The sequence below is a fragment of the Medicago sativa genome, chromosome 2, assembly GCF_051527215.1.
Source record: "Medicago sativa cultivar Bolivia chromosome 2, Bolivia_mono, whole genome shotgun sequence".
Classification (NCBI taxonomy): Eukaryota; Viridiplantae; Streptophyta; class Magnoliopsida; order Fabales; family Fabaceae; genus Medicago; species Medicago sativa.
Window position 1 is genome coordinate 3,382,850 of NC_140750.1, and position 19,191 is coordinate 3,402,040.

The following is a 19,191-nucleotide window of genomic DNA, read 5'->3' on the forward strand; positions in this document are numbered from 1 at the left end:
AATGATTTTTTTTTTTACGAATATGTTAATAATTTTCTCATAAATACATACACATCAATAACAAAGAAAGGCATGCATAATGAACAAGAGTGAACATACAGATACAGCCATATCAAGTAGAACTTACTTTTCATTAGGCTAATTACTACTATTTATCTAGAAGCTAAAAGGCTTCAAGTTTTAGTTGTGCAAAACCTAAACAGAAGATATGAATATTAGGTTTATGAAGCAAGGAGTACAAATGAAGAAAATGCAGCTACCAATCTTTCATGCACCATCAGAAATGGATTTGATTTACATGCACCTATCAGTCTCCAGCTAAGCCAGCCACAGCCTCAATACAGTGAACCAGCGGCCAAAGTCATGAAATTAGGGTATTCCCTTGAACTGATAATGTACAACATATAGCATCAATCTACACCTTTTCTTTCTAATTTATTCAGAATCTAAACACCTAAATTCTGAACCAGATTACAGCTGCATTAACAAGAACTGCTCAATATGCACCTATGCTTTCATTTCTGAAAAACTGTCATGAACCAGTTAAAACATATGATCGTGCTGCTATGTGTGGGATCCTGTAGCTCAACAACCATATTGTTCAATTCAACAGAATAGGGTATGAAATTGTCTATCGACAAGCTTACAATTGCTGTTAAGATTAAGACATAATGACTACCTCTGTAAATTTTATGCAATAAAGACATCAATGATTGTGCCTGGTGTTGTTTTATATAATACATCTCTCATGATTAATTAAATGGAATTTGGAACACAACTACCTGTGCTTGCCTATACCTTTAATATTTAATTGGTGACAAAACGGGAAACTATGTAGCTCATACTGTCACGGTAATTATTCTATTCCTCTCAAGTGATAACTGATAAGCATAACTTATACAAAAGAATTGCCAACAATAACAAGGGGACAGATATCCCTGAATGTGACTCAATAATCTTGTATCTATCAGCCAGATGTATAATGCTACAACACCATAAATAAAGTGGTAAATGACTCAACATAGAGGCCTCCACCACACATGTCTAACAAACATGCAGCATAAACAGAAAGTTATCTACCAGCAATAGGAAAACCTTCACCGTCAGAGGCACACCCAAAAAAGTATTTACATAGTTAAAGCATTCTCACCACAATTTCAATCAGTTACGAATATGAATACAGCTGACATCACAAACAAACGATGAAAAGTTTTCATGCATATGGGCACTGCCTTCCAAAGTTCGATAATGCACAAATGGGAATAAGCATACAGCTGACATCACAAACAAACGATGAGAAGTTTTCATGCATATGGGCACTGCCTTCCAAAGTTCGAGAATGCACAAATGGTTATGTAGAAACCATCATTCCTAACTAATCAAGGAAACCCTCATTCCATTTGGAAAAGAGTTCAGCAAAAAAATTATGCCTAAACAAAGTTGCAGCATTTCACAAGCATTTACCATCAAAGATTCTGTTTTCATATCTGCCCTAAACCCTACATATTGAACATCAAAGTTATAATGTTAATCTTAGCCACGTGTCAAGTGGAACAAACCCCATGGTCTCCCCATCACGCTAGTGAAATGCCACAAGGGCAACAGTATAGCCAGTAAGTGAGACATTTACCTAATAAAGGGTTTCCATCAACAGTATCGCATCATATGGATCAAATAATCACAGTATAAACTATACAGTGGAAAGGTATGTTATAGCACTTATTCTCAATTTTTTTATGCATAAAACTAGTATTAGATTGCCAATAATAACGATAAAATTATTTTTCTTGTAGATGGATGCATCAAGTGTGCAATAGAAAATCTTGAGGGTTATCAAATCTAGGCCTGTACTCTCATGGGTCAACCCTGGATTACTTTAAAGATCAAATTCAACAGAAAAGCAAACTTCATGGGGATGAAGGCCAGTGAAGACAAAATAAAAAGATTTTACAAAAGCAAGCTTATAAGAGCAAACCAATCTGTGTCGCCAGTAAATTGTTAAACCACAATCTGGAAGCTCAAAAATTTCTGTCTGTACAAGTACTTGACATCTCATGTGCAGATAGTGGAGATAAATTATTGATTTTGTAGTTCCAATTTTTCATAGGTTACGTGAATATTCAAATAACTCCTGTCTATCTTTAAAAAATTGGTAACTGTGGGGATATGTGCATGGTTGTCAAAATCGAGATCCCGCTAAAGATCGTTGGGGTATAGAAAGAGCGTAGATCGTAGGATCGTACCAAGGATCGTAAGATCCCACCTAATAGACAAAATTATAAAAGAAACTTAAAAAAATAGCCTTTCATAAAAAAACACTCTCATTAACCATAATTGTCATTGAATGAATAATTGAAACAGTTACAATTTCAGAGAAAAACTTTCATTAACCATAATTGTCATTGAATAATAATTGGAACAGTTACAATTTCAGAGAAAAAGAGGAGAAAAATTCCCAATTTCTAAACATAATGATTCAATTAAACACCAATAACTCCCAAAAAAACGAAATTAATGGTATAATCAGACCTTTTCAAGTGAAAACGGGCCAAAATCGAACCGAAACGGGTCGAATTCATGCTGGCTGGTGCCGGGTCAACCCTGGTCGGGTCGGGTCAACTACCTCTGACCCGGGTCAAAACCATTGCAGAAAACGCAGAAGAGCGCCGATTCTGCGATCTTCCGCTTTTCCTCGGCGCGCCGGCCGCTCCGCCGTCGTTTCCGATCTCGTAACCGCTCCAGATCGGTGATGGCCGTCGGAATCGCAAAATCGTACGATCTTGGGTGTTAGATCGCGATTTTGACAACCTTGGATATGTGTGATTTAAAGCAAATGCACAATTCCTAATTACACTAAGGTATCAACATTACATGGATGAAAAAAGGACACTGGTGTTTATAGAAGGGTTAAATATATTTCTATTCCTATATTGCATGATTCGTTGGCACAAGGGAAGGGACTTACGAGAATATATTTAGTAGAACTAACCCGGCAAGCAGCCATGGAAAAGCAGTAAATCCTGACCATGGGTCAAACCGAACTGGGTCATCCAGATTGATTTTGTACGATATGAACTAGTGAGATACGGCCAGTGTTTCGATACCTAACAATTTCCATCATCAGCCTTCTGCTTCATCTTGAAAGCAGATTTTTACCAAACCATTTCACTAGCCCTCCTCTCCTGCCCTACCATCTCAAGTGTTACATTTGCTAAAAGCCATGTTGCAAGAAAATGAAATGTTAGAAAGTAGAACTTGGGGAGTGATGGTAGATTTGGGTCAATATAAAACATTGCTGCAAGTTGCAAGGGTCTATTTGGTTTCAAAAAATGATTTCATTTTCTGTGTTGGCTTTTATTTGCAAAATAGTCACCTTTTTAACTTTGTTTCCTTTTATCAAATATTTGTACAGGAAAAAGTGAAAGCAAAATTATAAAATAAAATAAAAAGTGAAATTGTTTTCACTGCTTCCTTTGCAAATAAACAACAATAAAGAGAAAATAGTGGTAGTTTTGTGAATAAAAGTGAAAAGAGGAAATGGAAAGAAAAAACAATCTTGAATCAATCAAGGCCAGGCCCTAAAATTTTACAAATCACTTTTTCATAAAGAATATGTTATCAAGAAAGGAAAGAATACAACAATACAAGCAAGCCTCTTGAAACTCAACACGATCAGAGTGATAATTTTCAGAATAGTTTAAACAACAGGATACCCAATTGCTTCTACCAGCCCATATCAGCTATTTGACAATTCCCTATGAGTTATATCTTCAGGCATCAACATTCATATATACCTTTGTAACTTATACTCTCTTCTTAATCAGGATTCCTCAGGTGTAGGTTTAATTGTTATTATCTTCTTACTACGGTATATGTATATATGGTAGTTTACTAATTTAATGGGCCAACAATCAGTTTGTCAGATTGTAATTGAGTCAAAAAATTCTTGTAATTAAACACTATTTATATGAGAAATATGTGGATGGAGAAGACAACTTTTGGCCAAAATGTTCTGAATTTTCTAGTCATCTTGGCGACCGGAGCAAAGGTCTTGTCATAGTCAGATCCATATTCCTAGTTGGCAAATTGATGTTTGTAGACTAGCAACATAAATTTGAGGGGGTGTAAATGGAATTAATGTGAAATTCTCTGGTTATTAAATCAGTTGTGTAATTGTACATTTATAACTTTGTGATTGTTTCTCTTACCTTAATTAAGATACCTCCGGTGTGGGAATGGATTCTCTCATGTATAATTTACACAAGAGAAAGAGGGTAAATGTGATCTATCACCATACAATCTCAATTCATCTAAATACCTCATGTGTTTCTCTCTCTTGATGAATAGTGAGAGATCACACTTTATCCTCTCGTGTAATTTACACATGAGAGGATCCATTTCCCTCAGGTGTAAACCATATTTTTAAATGGAAAATGCTATTAATTAGTTGTTAGATAGCTCAGTTGAAAACCATTTTCTTTCCTTAATTAAGATACCTCAGGTGTAAACCACAACCTCATACTCAAGTGTAATTGTTATTTTGTTCTCTTCTTAATTAGGATAAAGGTTTATATGGTAGTTAGCGAATTTACTGGGCTGAGATTCAACTTGTCAGCTTGTAATTAAGTAGTCTATAAGAGAGTTCTCCAGCTGGATAACACAATTTATGGCACACTAGACTTCTAAAGCAAAAGCATCTAGCCTAGGTTTGCAGACCTCTTTTTGTCCAACAATTTTTGGCTTACACTAGACTACACACAGGTTTAATTAGTTTCATTTTGAATCGACAAAAAACTAAATCCCAAGATAGGCCCAACATTTTCATAACCATACAATGATTTTGGTATACACTAGGTGTTGCCCAAGAAGGCCACCATGTCGCACCCATATCTGATATCATATGTGGACAATACTCCTAGATACATATTCAAGAAACAAATCAGGATAAAAACAACGAGCTATGAAAACTACTCTCGAGAGATATTCATAGGTCCTCTACTGTAAGAAACTTATCCTACACGATCACATAAGATGATATTATCAACAAATAATAAAATATATTCCTATCTTTTACCACTCCTGCTCCAGCTTAGTATTGTTTGTTATACACTTTACAAAAGAGGAAAATAACCAAATGATATAATTGATATTGAATATCCTTGGGGGGGGGGGGGGGGGGGGGGGGGGGGGATGTTTTAATTGATAACTAAAATAATACATGTACAAAAAATTACATTGTACTCAAATCATTTAAACTAATGATGATAATAATTATAATAACAATAATATTAGTGTCCAGACGAATAAAGCGAACGTTTCTATTAATCTGACAATTGTAGATAGCTAACAGTGTAAAATATCTTGACACTGTCTTTACCTTAAAAATTATATACTACTACCTTAATAATAAGGATTGTTGTTATGTATATACTTGCACATGCATGTATTTCTCAATAGAATTGTATTCTATGTGAACTGTTTCATAAATGTTTTAGGCTTTGTTTGGGGGGAGTTTGAAGGGAAGGGGAAGGAAGGGATTTGAGGGGTGGGAAATAGAGAAATCTTTCACATTTTTTTGAAAGAGTGTTTTTTTAGAGAATGTTAAACTAATGCTTATGATTCATATATTTTTCATATTAAGAATATTATAACATAGAATAAATTTGAATAATTCATATAAACCCTCCAAAACCCCTCAAAACCCTCCTTCAATACAACTTTTTAGTTCCCCCAAATGAGGGGGGGTTTTGTATTATGAAGAAAAATTAACCCCCCAATGCCCTCCCTTTCCAACGTATTCTATTTCTTCCACTTGCTCCTTCCTTTTTTCCAAAACCCTCCCCTCCCTTCCCCTCCAAACTCGCCATCTTCTTCTTTTGGTAAAGTAAAGTTTAGCTGAGTTGGGTCTGCAAGAACTCATATTGGTCAGGACAGATCTTAAGGTTCAGAGATCCCTAACATATGTACTTACAGATTATCCACAAACAAGGTCCTTACGCTGCCAACAAAAGCTAAACCCATTCCCTTATAAGGTATGAATCAACTACTTACCAACTGAACAAACATATGTCCACAATTGTTTCATCATTTTAAATCATATCAATTTAGGTGATAAAAACTCATATAATTTAAAGTATAAGCAATGACTGAGTATTACTTAAATTTTAAAACAAACGTAACAAATAAATCATAAAATCTATAACTAAAGTTGTGTCATAGCCTAGTGGATATATCTAAAACTTGAGGATACTTAACACCAATCTAAAAGCATAATCGCAAATTATATACAACGATTTTACAAGGCAAACAACTACTAAAGAAAAACATGCATGAACTCATAATGTTAAAGAGATACTATATGAGAGAATGTTAAAATGGATGAGCAGTTGCACAGACAAGAAAAATCAAGAATACAATAATTGTGGGTGTCCTCTCAAACTCGAGAATCAGTATAAACTCATGGAGTGTCTGAAGAATGAACTAGTAAACTCATAAGAGTTTGGGTTCACCTCATAAAAATAGTACTTTTAAAAAACAAAGGTAGAAACTCATTTTAGGATAATTCTACCTGATTCTACCATGAAACAAATTTGAAAGTGAGATAGCTCAATTCTCTTGCATAGAATTGTAGAATTGAGTTTACTTGAGTTTGACAACCTTGGTTATGTCGACACAGAACTTATCAGGTCGTCAAAGGCATCTATATTGTTTTAGCTCTATAAGATCCTTGATATTTGTGTTAAAATTATATGGCATATTTTTATGTTCTTTTCTTTCAGAAAACTTAATTCTCCAACTACCTAGTGAGATTATGTATGATTACATTTGAAAACAGTTCATCAACCTTTCTTTCTCTTTTATAAGACCGTTTTAAAAAACGACATACCTTTAATAAATGATACAACGCAAGACATGTGGATGTAAGACTCTTGCTATTATTGCAGCTGCATAGCCAAGCTGAAGAAAAAACTCCACTTCATCATGCATCTTTTCTGGATACAAATAAAGGGGGAGATGTCATAATTCTTTATTAATGAATAGAAAATGACTAAATATTAAAAATAAAGAAATGCAAGATTATAATAACTTGGTAAATCACGGAACCTAAATTAGTTGCAAAATTGTCTTACAAACAAATATGCTTGGTAGGAAAATGACAAAGTAGACATTGTTTTTATTTTTGAAGTCCTCATGTTCATGTTAGGGTGTCTCTTAATATTAACTTTTAAGCAAGATACTTTATATCCAATCATTAATCATAGCAAGCACTTTCCCAAGAGTACTCATATTTGCACTGGTAAATTGTAATATTCATGATGATGGTAGCCAATTATGTTTTTCATAGCAAAGTATGAACAATTTCAAACACGTACTGCTAGTAGAAAATAGGTTTCCATACACTACTGGTCCAGTTCACAGAATATTATACCATTATATCAAAAAGTGAACCTGAAGTATATTAGAAAAATTAACAATTACCAACAGAAGAAAACCGTTCAATTTTTCTAGGTAAGAACAAATTCTCATTGGTAAGAAAAAACCTTACAACAAACTAATTTTCCAGGGTTTCAACTTTTCTTTTACATGAAAGTAAATTAGTAAGAACTATAGGCGACATCAAAATCCTACGAATGAACAGAAAAGTCCTACATTACTTTGAAACATGATTCCATTGAAACGTTTGTTGCAGACAATAATCGTAATTTTAATGATATATTGGGATTTTTTTATCAAGATATCAACAAATTTTCTACCGATACATATTCATATTCTCATCTTCTTCATAGACTAATTATATCACAAGAGCTTATCATAAGTGCTTATGTATAAGCTATTTCTATAGGTAAAATATAGCTAAACTATTTTTGTATAAGCTATAAGTTGTTTTCATAATTTATATTGGAGAATCTATGAAAATAAGCTAAAAACAGCTAATGAACAATGTCGTAAGTTCTCCCAAACAGTCTCATAAAACTTATGCGGGTAGATAAACTCAAATAAGTCAATCCAAACAGCCCTCAAGTCCTATTTTCAAACATGGACTATAATTCGGCTGAAAATTTAGTAGAAGATTCCCAATCTTTCTCGCATTTACCGTGAAAGCACTAATTTATATCTTTGAAAAAAAGGATGTTTGGGTAAATAACTCAATTAAGCAATCATTCAATAAACATTTATCATACAAGATCTTATTTACAAGTTGTTTTCACAATCAAAGGGACAACACATAAGTTGTTTCTATAAGATATCTTGGAGAACTTATAAAAATAAACTAAAAAACAAGTATGAGAATATTGTCAGCTATTTTTATAAACTCCCTCAAAAATGTCTGTCATACACTTTAGTCCAAATAAGGTCTTCTAAAAAAACCCCATTAAAACTCTAAACTCTAGTAGTATACAACATCTTACTTATCCTTATATACAAAAAAAATCAAAATCTTATAGTAAAAAATGGTTAATAAATAGAAAGTTGACAAAACATAAATGCCTAACAAACATAATATTAGCAAAGTTAAAGTTAAACAATATAAATAATGCATGGCCTCAATTCAAATTAAAAATATAATAAAATGGAAAGAACAGAAAATGATGATAGAGCTAGTGCCCTAATTGAAATTGTAGAGATATGCATGTGAATATGTGATGAAAATTCATCCATTCATTTCATTCAATACTCCATACATGAAAAGACTTTAAACAAGTAAACATAATTCACATTAATAGTAATAGGCATTCTCAGTTTCTCACAGCACAGGTTAGGGTTATTTGTGTATTAATGGATCAAAATTTGCAAAAATAAAAAGTAAAACGAACGCCACTAGTGGAGCATATCAATTCCGAGAAGGATTTGAGTATTTGACATGCAAATTTGGAGATATAAAAAATAATATTAAAATAATGAGTTATTAGAAATAGAAAATGAAAACCTAGAGAGATTTTTGTAGATCGTTAACCGGAATTTTGATCAGAAGCAGGAGAATCGGCGGAAGTGCGGTGAAGATAGGGCATGAGGACGACGGCGACAAGGAGGAGGAGGAAGAGACGAAAACGGATCGGTGGGTAGAATTGTGGAGTGAACAATGAATGGCGTTGGAATGCGAGAAGGTGTTTGGCTTTATGCAAGCAAAGACGAGTTTGTACTGTACTTCTCGCAACAGAGAAGAAGAGGGAACCAAATGCTTCGTTTCTAACCAATCACAGCACCAAGATCCTCCACCATGTCCAAGTACAAACACATTTTTATTTTCTCATTTTGATAAAATAAAAAATTAGAGTTAGGGATACTCAAACATACATGGAATATACACTCTCTTGTCATTATTATAAACAAAAATCTACAATTTACTCCTTAAAAAAAAAAATTACATTTAACATTCATTTAATTAATGATATTTATTTAATGAATGAATCTAAAATATTGATTTTTTTATTACAATGATCGCACGGTGTACTATATTTTCACCATTAGATCAAACTTTTCTCTTTAAACATGAGACCTCTCATATTTAATATATTAATAATTGTTATGTTAGATTTTTCTTGACTTAAAATCCATCTTCAATTTTTTTTGAATGGGTCGATCTTCAATTTTGTAACTCGTAATTCAAACCAATTCAGTTATTCAACTCCACGTGTAGATTTATTTTCTATAGACTGTAGTGTATATCTCATATTTATAAGGGCAAAAGTTATGGTGCATAAGGCATAACTTATGCACCATGCATAAGTTAATCACAACCATCAGATCAGGGACACGTGTTATAATCTTGTGCTTCATCTCTTTCCCATTGCTTTGCATCACAACCACTCCCTCTTCTCTCACACTGTATAGAACAAAAAAACAAATGAACAAAAGAGATGAACATTCATCTTCAATCTTTCTCCGGCACGGTGGCCGGCGCGGTGGCCGGTGGTGGCACCCTAACTTTATGTAACATATAATATCTAAAAGGCTTATCATTATGTAACATATAATATCTAAAAGGCTTAATAGCAATTTTCGCCCCCTAACTTTCACGGAGTTGCGATTTTGGCTCCCTATGAAAAAAACTACAAAACCGCCCCCTAAGTTTTACAACTGTAGCAGTTTTGGCCCCCTAAGGCCAAAAAAAAAAATAACACGTGGAACCTCACTTAGGATGCTATGTCAGCGTAGACCGAGTCAAAATTTGTCTTGGGGGTCAAAACTGCCACAGGTGCAAAACTTAAGGGGCGATTTTGTAATTTTTTTTAGGGGGCCAAAATCGCAACTTTGAAAAAGTTAGGGGGCTAAAACTGCTATTAAGTCTACCTAAAAATATAAATATATCTATTTTGGTAAAAAAAATATTAAAAAAATTTCAATTTTAATCATTGCCTAAACTAATCATCATATCGGTCCCCAGGCCCCATTGCTAGAAATCGGCTTCAAATATGTACGTCTTTCTCTATACAAGTTCTCAACCGGTAATAGGGCTGGACAAAAAAACAGTAACCGGTCCAAACCGTCCGGATCGTATGGCTCGAAACACGATGGATCGGGTTTCACGGGTGAACTAGGTCAGGAAGGTGCAGAAAAAACGGGTTCCTTTGGTTTGTTGTGGTCGGTTGCGGGTGAGCTAGACTGGCCCAACGAAATTCAAGTCTGACTGAACTATAGTATAATTAAACAGTCCAAAATGAATGGACACCATTTAATGTCACTGAGTCTATATCACATGGCTTAGCGATCAAGGCATTCCCACCTTTCCTACTCTCTCTTTACCCAATAAATTAATTTTACAGTTGTATACACTAATAGTCATTACTTCCTTGTTCACAATTTTAATTTCTCGAAATTCATTCTCATGCTTTTACAATTTACACTTCCACTTTTCCAGACTATTCGCTTTCTCTTTTCCCTCTCCCACGATCCTTCTCTTTCCTCTCCACAAACATTTATACTTCTCCTCCACACACGACACAAACCCCCCCTTTCTTGTCCACAGACTTGTGATCTACTCAAGGTTCTTAGATTTATACAAGATTTCACATTTAATTTAAAGAACACAAACTTCCATCTCAAGTAGATCTTCCAGGAGTTTGACGATCTTCTGCATTTTTGTTTGTTGTATAGGTTTTTTGTGGTGGTGAATTTATGAATTTTTATGTGCAAAGCTTTGAAATTTAGCTTACTTAAAATTGAGTTAGTGTTGCTTGTTTCAAACACCCGGCCAACCCGTATTTTGCCCAACCCGACAACCATAGTAACCGAGCGCTTGGGAGTGGGTACATTTTTTGTCACTCACGGTTGTACATCGGTATGAGATTTCGGACCGACTTTCGACTGAACCGAAGTGTTGTCCACCTCAAAGAGATACTACATAGCGAGACTAAAAGAGTTTTAGAAATTAATAAAATTAAGGAAGGCACGTCGGGTAATGTGGGTATCCATTGAGTTTAGTTTATGTTTATCTTAAGTTTCATCCATTTGGCTCATTTTTATTTGAGACATGTCAGGTAATATGAGTATGTCTCTTAATTGGGACTTAAACATTGATTTGTCAAGTCATAGAAGTTTAACTCCTCGTAGTATACCCAACTCAGAAAAATCATAATTTTATAGAACTAAAATCATATTTAACCCTTTAAAATCTTATTATGACAGACTTATTACATTTTACTTAAAAATTATTTCAAATTTCAACTTCAACCTAAAGTGGTTTTTGGATGTGACAGTGGCGAACCTTGGAGGCTCTTTGAGAACCTTTGAGAATTGTCTTACTTCGCGGTTAATTCCTTTGCAGCTTTTTCTTCTTCTTTCTTTTGGGTAGCACTTTGGTGACATTGGGGTGCCAATGTCATGTGACATTGGGGTGCCAATGTCATGTGACATTGGCCAACCACAATGTCACAACTGTGCAAAATGACAAAACATGCTTGTTAATGAGAAAGAAAGAATTCATGTTTTTTGTCATTTTGCACACTTGTGACATTATGGTTGACCAATGTCACGTGACATTGGCACCCCAATGTCACCAAAGTGCTACCCCTTTTTAACTTAGGCTCTTATTAAAAAAAAAAAAAGTGATTTAAAAGTTCATGTAAAATTAGTAATTAGGGGCTTAGTTTTTTTTTTTTTTTGTGTGGTGGTCGGGATTTGAACCCCGATCCTTGAATATTTTATACATTGTCCAACCAACTGAGTTAAGCTCACGAGGACAGTGGCTTAGATTGTGACAACAAATTAATTTAATTTACCTACACTTATTTATTATTACTTTTTACGAAGACTATTTGCAAACTTCATCCAAATATTTTATTAAAAAAGTGAGGGTAATAAGTGAAGAATCCAAAATCACAAGGTGAAGCCGTGGAGCCTGTAATTTTTTTTCTTTTTCAAGAAACTATTTTCATATCTAGCCAAAATTACAAGACCTATTTGAAGCATTAAACCTATTTGAAGCATTAAACAATTACTTTATTTCAAATATATCTAATCATTTAATAATATGTGCAATACTCTCAAACAATTGTATTTTAATTTTTAAAATGCATTTATGATAACAGTTTCTCCCTTTGACTCATCATGAGTGTCATATTTACTGAAAATATTTTTTTGCAAAATTAATGTCATTTTTAGTTTTAATGTAATTTTAGTTACTTTTGAAAAAATAATCTTACATTTATATTTTTTCAAATATTATGTGAATTAATCTTCAGTTAATATTATTCACTCTACGTTGATAAATATATCCATATTTTTTTTTTTGGTGAAGAAATATATCCATATTTGATAAATTTAATTTCGTAAAATTGTTATTCCCTTCCTTTCATTTATAAATACTCGTTAATTCATTTAGGGGTGTATTGGATTGAGATTTCAAAGGATTTTAATAGACTTTTTTATGATAAAAAAGTCTTGTGGTAATCAATCAAGACTTTTATAAAATCTAAATAAATGTAAAAGTAAATAAAACTTAGATGTGCCATTTATAAAGAATTTAAGATGTGAGAATACATTTATAGGTTTAGTTTAGTGAATGTTTGGTTCCATTTTTGTAACAGTTAAGATTTATTTTTCTAGAATTGTAGAATTGATTCTGACATGTTTGGATGTTTTCAAGTATAATTGATTTTCTCTCTAGAAACTTATGTTGAAATTTAGGGATTTTGTCCATAGAATTAATTTTAGTTTTGAAATTATTGTTCAACTCACATTTATATGAATATATGCAGACATAATTCACTATACATTATACAGCGACACAAATTGATTTTGTACATTAGTTTTGGCTAAAAGGAGTGTGGATAATTTATGTTTAGATACAATCATTGTAAAAGTGAGTTGAAAAATAAATTTAAGACAAAAAATCAATTGTGAAAGTCAAAAGCTATAAATTCTAACTTCAAGTAAGAATCAATTATACAATTCTTAGAATTTCACCCAAATATATCAAAATCAATTCTACACTCTTAGAATTTCACCCAAACATAATAAAACCAACTCCTTTCATTTATAAATACCTTTTAATTCTGTTGTAAAAAAAACCTTTTAATTCATGTAAAACTTACACGTGGTGTGATATTTTTTTTTTTTAAGGAACGTGATGTGATATTTATGAAGAGTATATGTTGTGAAAACACATCAAAACATTTTTTTGCTATTATCTTCCCATTATTTGATTTTTTAAAGGGATCTTGTTCCCTTTATCTTGTTCCTAGGGTTGGCAATGAACCGAACCAACTCGAAAATAGTTCGAGACTCGATTCGATAATTGACTCGTTGAACTTGATTCATGAACCAAATGAGTCGAACTTGAGTTGAAAATTAAGCTCGTTAAATAAATGAGTCGAACTTGAGTTGAGTATGGTTCGACTCGTTTGGTTCATGAACCAGCTCGATATATATAAAATATTATTTTGCATATTTTTATATAATATGTAATTTATTACAAGCTTCTTCTAATGATTATGTACTTTTCTCATAGGAATTATTACTAATTTGATTAATAATCAACGATAATTGTAATGATAGAGGAAAAAAGTTAATATCTTTTGAAGGCTTTTAAACAAACATTTGTACACAAATAGTCCCACATCAGGTGTTTTAAAAATATTAGAGAGTAAGAGTGTATATATAAGAGAGGTGGATGATGATGAGTACAATGTAAAACATGGTATGCGCTACACTAGTAAGTGCTACTGCCTTTCTAACTTTCATAGTTTTATTTAAGTTATATTTTTGTTTTTTTTAAGTCAAAGACATGTATTTTGGACAAAAAAAATTTGGACAAAAAAAAAATTGAAGAAAAAAAGCTTTTGAAGTATACAATTCGAGTAGACAAGTTGAACCTAACGAGCCGAACCGAGTTGTTCGCGAACTTTAAACGAGCCGAACTCGAGCTAAAAAAAAGGTTCGTTTCAAACTCGAGTCTAGTTTCGAGCCGAACCAATTCTTATCGAGTCGAGTCGAGCTCAGACAGGTTCGACTCGACTCGACTCATTTCCAGCCCTACTTGTTCCCTTTATTTATTTTTTTGAAGGATATTGTTCCCTTTATTAATAAACACTCTTTAATTCAAGTGAAATTTAAATGTGACATTTAAAAGTGTTATTCTCTTATAATTGACTCCACCTTTAAAACTGATTTTACTTGAGGCTATAAATTGAAGTTTTTGAGTTTAGATTGATCTTAACATTCAAATTCGTTGTTCAACTCATTTTTACATAAAGATATTCATCCAAACATAAATCATTTTACCTTCAACTCATTTTTAACGATAATCACATTTATAGAATCAATTCATTAAAAATCAATTTTTATCAATGCAAAACAAATCATATCCTAAGTTGTAAAAATACATTAAAATATCTAGTTAGAGTTGAAAACCCTAAGATACGAGAGTTATCAAGTTCGAGTTCCACTAATACACTTGAAGAGAAGTGGTCTTTTCTTTTTGACGAACCTTGTAAGCGGTCTTTGACCCTTATGTTTTGTTTGAGAGTTTGGAGGAGAATGGAATGAAAGACTTTGGAAGAGAGAAATATAGGAGAAAATTTAGAAATCTTTCACATTTTTTGAAATATTTTTTTTTAGAGAGTGATAAATTAATTCTTAGGACCGATACATTTTTAATTCTAAGAGTATTATAACGACATATATTAAATTTGAAGAATTCATATAAACTTTCTCAAACCTCCCAAACCATTCCTCCAATACAATTTTTTAGTTCCCTAGATGAGAAGGTTTTATATTTTGAAGAAAAATTAACCCTCTAAAGTCCCTCCTCTCAATGTTATCTATTTCTTCCACTTACTCCTTTATTTTTTTTCCAAACCCTCCCCTTTCAAACTCACAAACAAGACCTTAAAGTTTTCTTTGCATTGGACCGAGGCATATCTACTCACCATGTATGGCTAAATAAGAAAATACTCGCTTGTTGTTGCAACTTGCAAGTTATTTTCATTTTTATCGGAATAAATGTACCACAATATCTCGTTCTTCCCTCGACTTTGCTTCTGTAATCTTTTTCAAGATTTTTTTTAACTTATTTTTTGTTTAATTTAGACGAAATGGCAACAATTATTGAAAAGTCACACACACATAAAGGGATAAGTCAAAGTTCGAACCTCAATTACAACGTCTGTCCTATCAATTTTGATATTTTTACAAACTGAGATAGGACTTTCAAACTCTTTTGACGTAACTTATTCATGACTTTAATTTAGAATAATTAATTAATAATAAATATCATAAAATATTGTTTGTCTTGAGAACATTTTGAAAAGATTTTCTTTTACTCATCTACATGGTCGTAGTTTTTACTTCCACTGTAAGTATGAGTCTTGATGTTATATTAGTGTAAAAAACTTTTTATATATACATTATATCATTGTTTTAAAGGTTAATTAAGTAAATGATAATTTAGTTGTTAGTCCCTAAAATAATTGTCCTTTTTAGTCATGTAAATTTTTTCATCAACATTTCAACTCCCTTTAAAATTTTCAGTCAAAAAATGCTAAAGAAAATATTTCATAGACTAAAAAGTCCGAATTTTTTTCTGAAAGTATTAAAAATGAAAATCTTGACAGTTATAGGAACCATTTACTCTAATCAACCATTGTTTTAATAGTATTATTAGTGTAAAAAGACTTATATTTTATATTTTATAAATTAATTTTTAAAATTTTAAAAATGTCAATTTAACTAAACCAAATCATATCAACTACTCTTGTTCTTCAAACTTTATGAGATATATTACAAAAATCAAACCACACAAAACCAACTATTTTCAATTAGTTCAGATTCTTTATTCCAATATATATATATATATATATATATATATATATATATATATATATATATATATATATCAACTTGTTACATCTGATTATTATTAACCTAACTAAACTAAATGTACCAATTTAGTCTGCACACAATTAATTAAATTTAAAAATCATCGATTATTGTGGAAGAAAGAAAACATGAAGATAAAGCAACTAATAACAAGAAAACAATCTTGTTGCATTGCACCATATGCTATACTTAATATCACAGTTATCATAAATTAGAGAAAAAGAAAAAATCAACCAACAAAATATTTATCTATTACAAAGAAACCCAAGCTGGTTTCTCATAAGAAGCAGTTTGAAAGGCAAAAACACATGTGTAATGTACCCCAAACTTTAAAAGAAAAAGGTGAATGAAAATAAAAAATAAAAGCATATTTAGAGAATAAATCATAAACCTACATAAAAACTATAGAAAAATATATATATCTACCGATATAAAGATATATCATGAATCGTACCTAGTAAAAATAAAAGACCAGATCCATCTTATGTTGTTTTGCTTCCTCAGTGATCTCTTTAATTAGAACCAACCTGTTCACAATAACCAAAACTTTATGTTCAGTTCAGTTTAAATCACTCACCGGTGCAGAAAAGTGAATTAAGAAGTGTACAAAATATACTCACGACGGCGATCTGGAAGAGAAGTGAAGGAGGAATTAAGAATAATAATCAGCATTTTAATTCGAACAGGTGTTGGGTTTGCACAAGATGTAGTACTATAAAAACAGCAACGTGGTAGAGAGAGAAGAAAATATCTTAGGTTTAACGAATATTTAATTGTAATCAGGGACTAATTTATTCTCTAACACACACCACCACTGCCTTTTGAGTAAAAAAAACACACCACTTGTGCCAACAAAAAGAAAAAAAACACCACTGCCACCATTCCCTGTTAACATTTATATGTTGACATAGACATAGTACGTATATGTATGCTGTTTTTTTATTTTTAAATTATTTTTTCTCTTCAATGTTTATTTACTATCCTTCATACGAGTATTCACTCTCCATAGTACACGAAATCTCCATAGTACACGAAATCATGTGTTGAAGTGACACAATTGATACAGATATAGTGTATATTTAATTTTTTTTTCCAATCGTATTCTCTGACAAATATTATGTGCATATCACTCTTAAGTTATTATTTTTCACTAATCGATTATGCAAGTCTTGTCGCGATATTGTGGATAAAAGACGTAGAGATATCCTATGGTGAGACTCCGGTCAAGACAAATGTTCGTATGTATTGTCATGAGAGAAAGTGTGTCTTCTTAAAACTTAGAAACTTTAGTGGATTAGGGTTACACTACTAGGGTTTTACGAATGAGCTTTAAATAATGCAAAATAATGATTCAAAAATTTAAGTATAATTAAATAAATTTAATTTTTTGTAAAGAGTAAAATCACGTGCTGAAAAATTTATAGGGAGATAAACATGCCACTTTTTTATGAGGAGGAAAAATCAAATTTGCTAAGTTTGTAGGTACGAGTATGTCATAGTGCGAGACGACTCATTCTATCTTGGTTCTAAATAAATGAATGATTCAACAACTTTTAAGACAACACAAGAAGTTGGAATTAAAAACATAATTGCTCAGTAATTTAGGAGTGAGTAGTAACGCAAGTTGTGTGTGGATTTGTGCAACAATGTAGAAGCTGTCGGAAATAGGAAAATATGGAGACAAAGGTAAAGATGGAAGAGTATTCTTTGGCTTTGTTCAATGATGATTATGGACGAGAGCATAAGCAAGTGTGCTGCAATTTGAACCGCATTTTGAGAGAGTGGTAACGTAATATACACAAGGCTTTTCTTTGCCTTTGTTCATTGAATTTGGATCAACAAGTGGGCAACTTGTACACGACCCACTAGGAGTAGTACAGTATGATTTGCTGCTTTTAATTTAAATTATTTGTTTTAGTTTCATGTGCTTTTATTTCCAGCAAATACTTAGCCTATGTTTCGCTCTGCGGCACCATTTTCACATCTAGCCAAAACCACAGCACAAATTCACGTTTCTAGTGAAGCTATAAATAGTAGTTTCTCCAAATCACATTAAAAAACATCCAAACGTGAGGCTGCGGCAGCAAAAAGCTAAACCAAACACATACAATTAGCTAAGTTACAAACTAAGTAAATGTACAAGCAAGCCCATCCACATATAGTTAGATGAGCGGTGTTATATCTTCTGAAAGAAAGTATTAACATTTATTATTGTTTTACTTAATTCGTGATATTAGTCTTTGTAATTGTGAGTAAATGATATCTTATTCAAACACACACAAAAATTATGGTCATGAAGATGCAACGAGTATACGCGAGCTCACACAAACTTCATTTTTTAGGGTTACCAACATTTTAATATTATAGTTAAAAACATTCATAAAGTTTAAAAATATGTTAGTAAAAAAAAAAAGTACATCAAAGGGTAAGACCATCTCTAATGGGAGGGTCTTAACCTTTTAAGACCCCGTACCTAGGTACCTTCATTGGGGAGGAATTTTTTCGGGGTCTTATAAAATCAGTGTTTCTTTTAATCTAATGGTTAAAAAATAACTTCCCTCAATTTGGGCATGGTGCACAAATTTGTGCAGTGTGTATAGTAAATTCCTCCCATTAAAAAACTAAGTGTGCTAAATACTCACATGTGAAAAACTAAGTTTTTTTATCTTTATTTTCATAAGGTATAAAAAAGTTATATTTCCAAAACATACACATTGTACCCTATATATTGAAAATCAAAACATACTAAAGTTGCAAATTAATATTTTGTCAAAAAAAAAAGTTACAAATTAATATGTTGCATTTTTTGGTTATTTTGATACTAATGCAATTTCATGTCATGCAACTTTAGTTTGTTGCAAATATTTTATG

At 32.1% G+C, this 19,191-nt stretch overlaps 1 protein-coding gene and 1 long non-coding RNA gene across 5 annotated transcripts in view; one reads left to right on the forward strand and one right to left on the reverse strand.

Annotated features, from left to right (window-relative positions):
• The window catches only part of LOC146943671 (MADS-box transcription factor 23-like), a 25,746-nt gene extending 24,968 nt beyond the window's left edge, over positions 1-778 (forward strand). Inside the window, exons 8-9 of one of the 2 annotated variants that reach the window (XM_085741947.1) lie at positions 220-374; positions 471-778. In XM_085741947.1, the coding sequence (XP_085598073.1) occupies positions 220-374; positions 471-486 (171 nt within the window). In that variant the 3' untranslated portion in view covers positions 487-778. Of the gene's footprint in view, positions 1-219; positions 409-470 lie in introns of those variants that run through there. The other variant, XM_085741946.1, reaches the window with a different exon arrangement.
• Positions 1-17,188, reverse strand: part of LOC146943672 (uncharacterized) — a 17,757-nt gene extending 569 nt beyond the window's left edge. The window contains exons 1-4 of one of the 3 annotated variants that reach the window (XR_015025680.1): positions 16,941-17,071; positions 16,775-16,847; positions 6,887-6,992; positions 103-578 (exon numbers count right to left, since the gene is read on the reverse strand). This is a non-coding gene — a long non-coding RNA (uncharacterized LOC146943672). Of the gene's footprint in view, positions 1-102; positions 579-2,808; positions 3,212-6,886; positions 6,993-16,774; positions 16,848-16,940 lie in introns of those variants that run through there. The other 2 variants (XR_015025679.1, XR_015025678.1) reach the window with 2 other exon arrangements.
• Between the last annotated feature and the right edge of the window lie 2,003 nt (positions 17,189-19,191).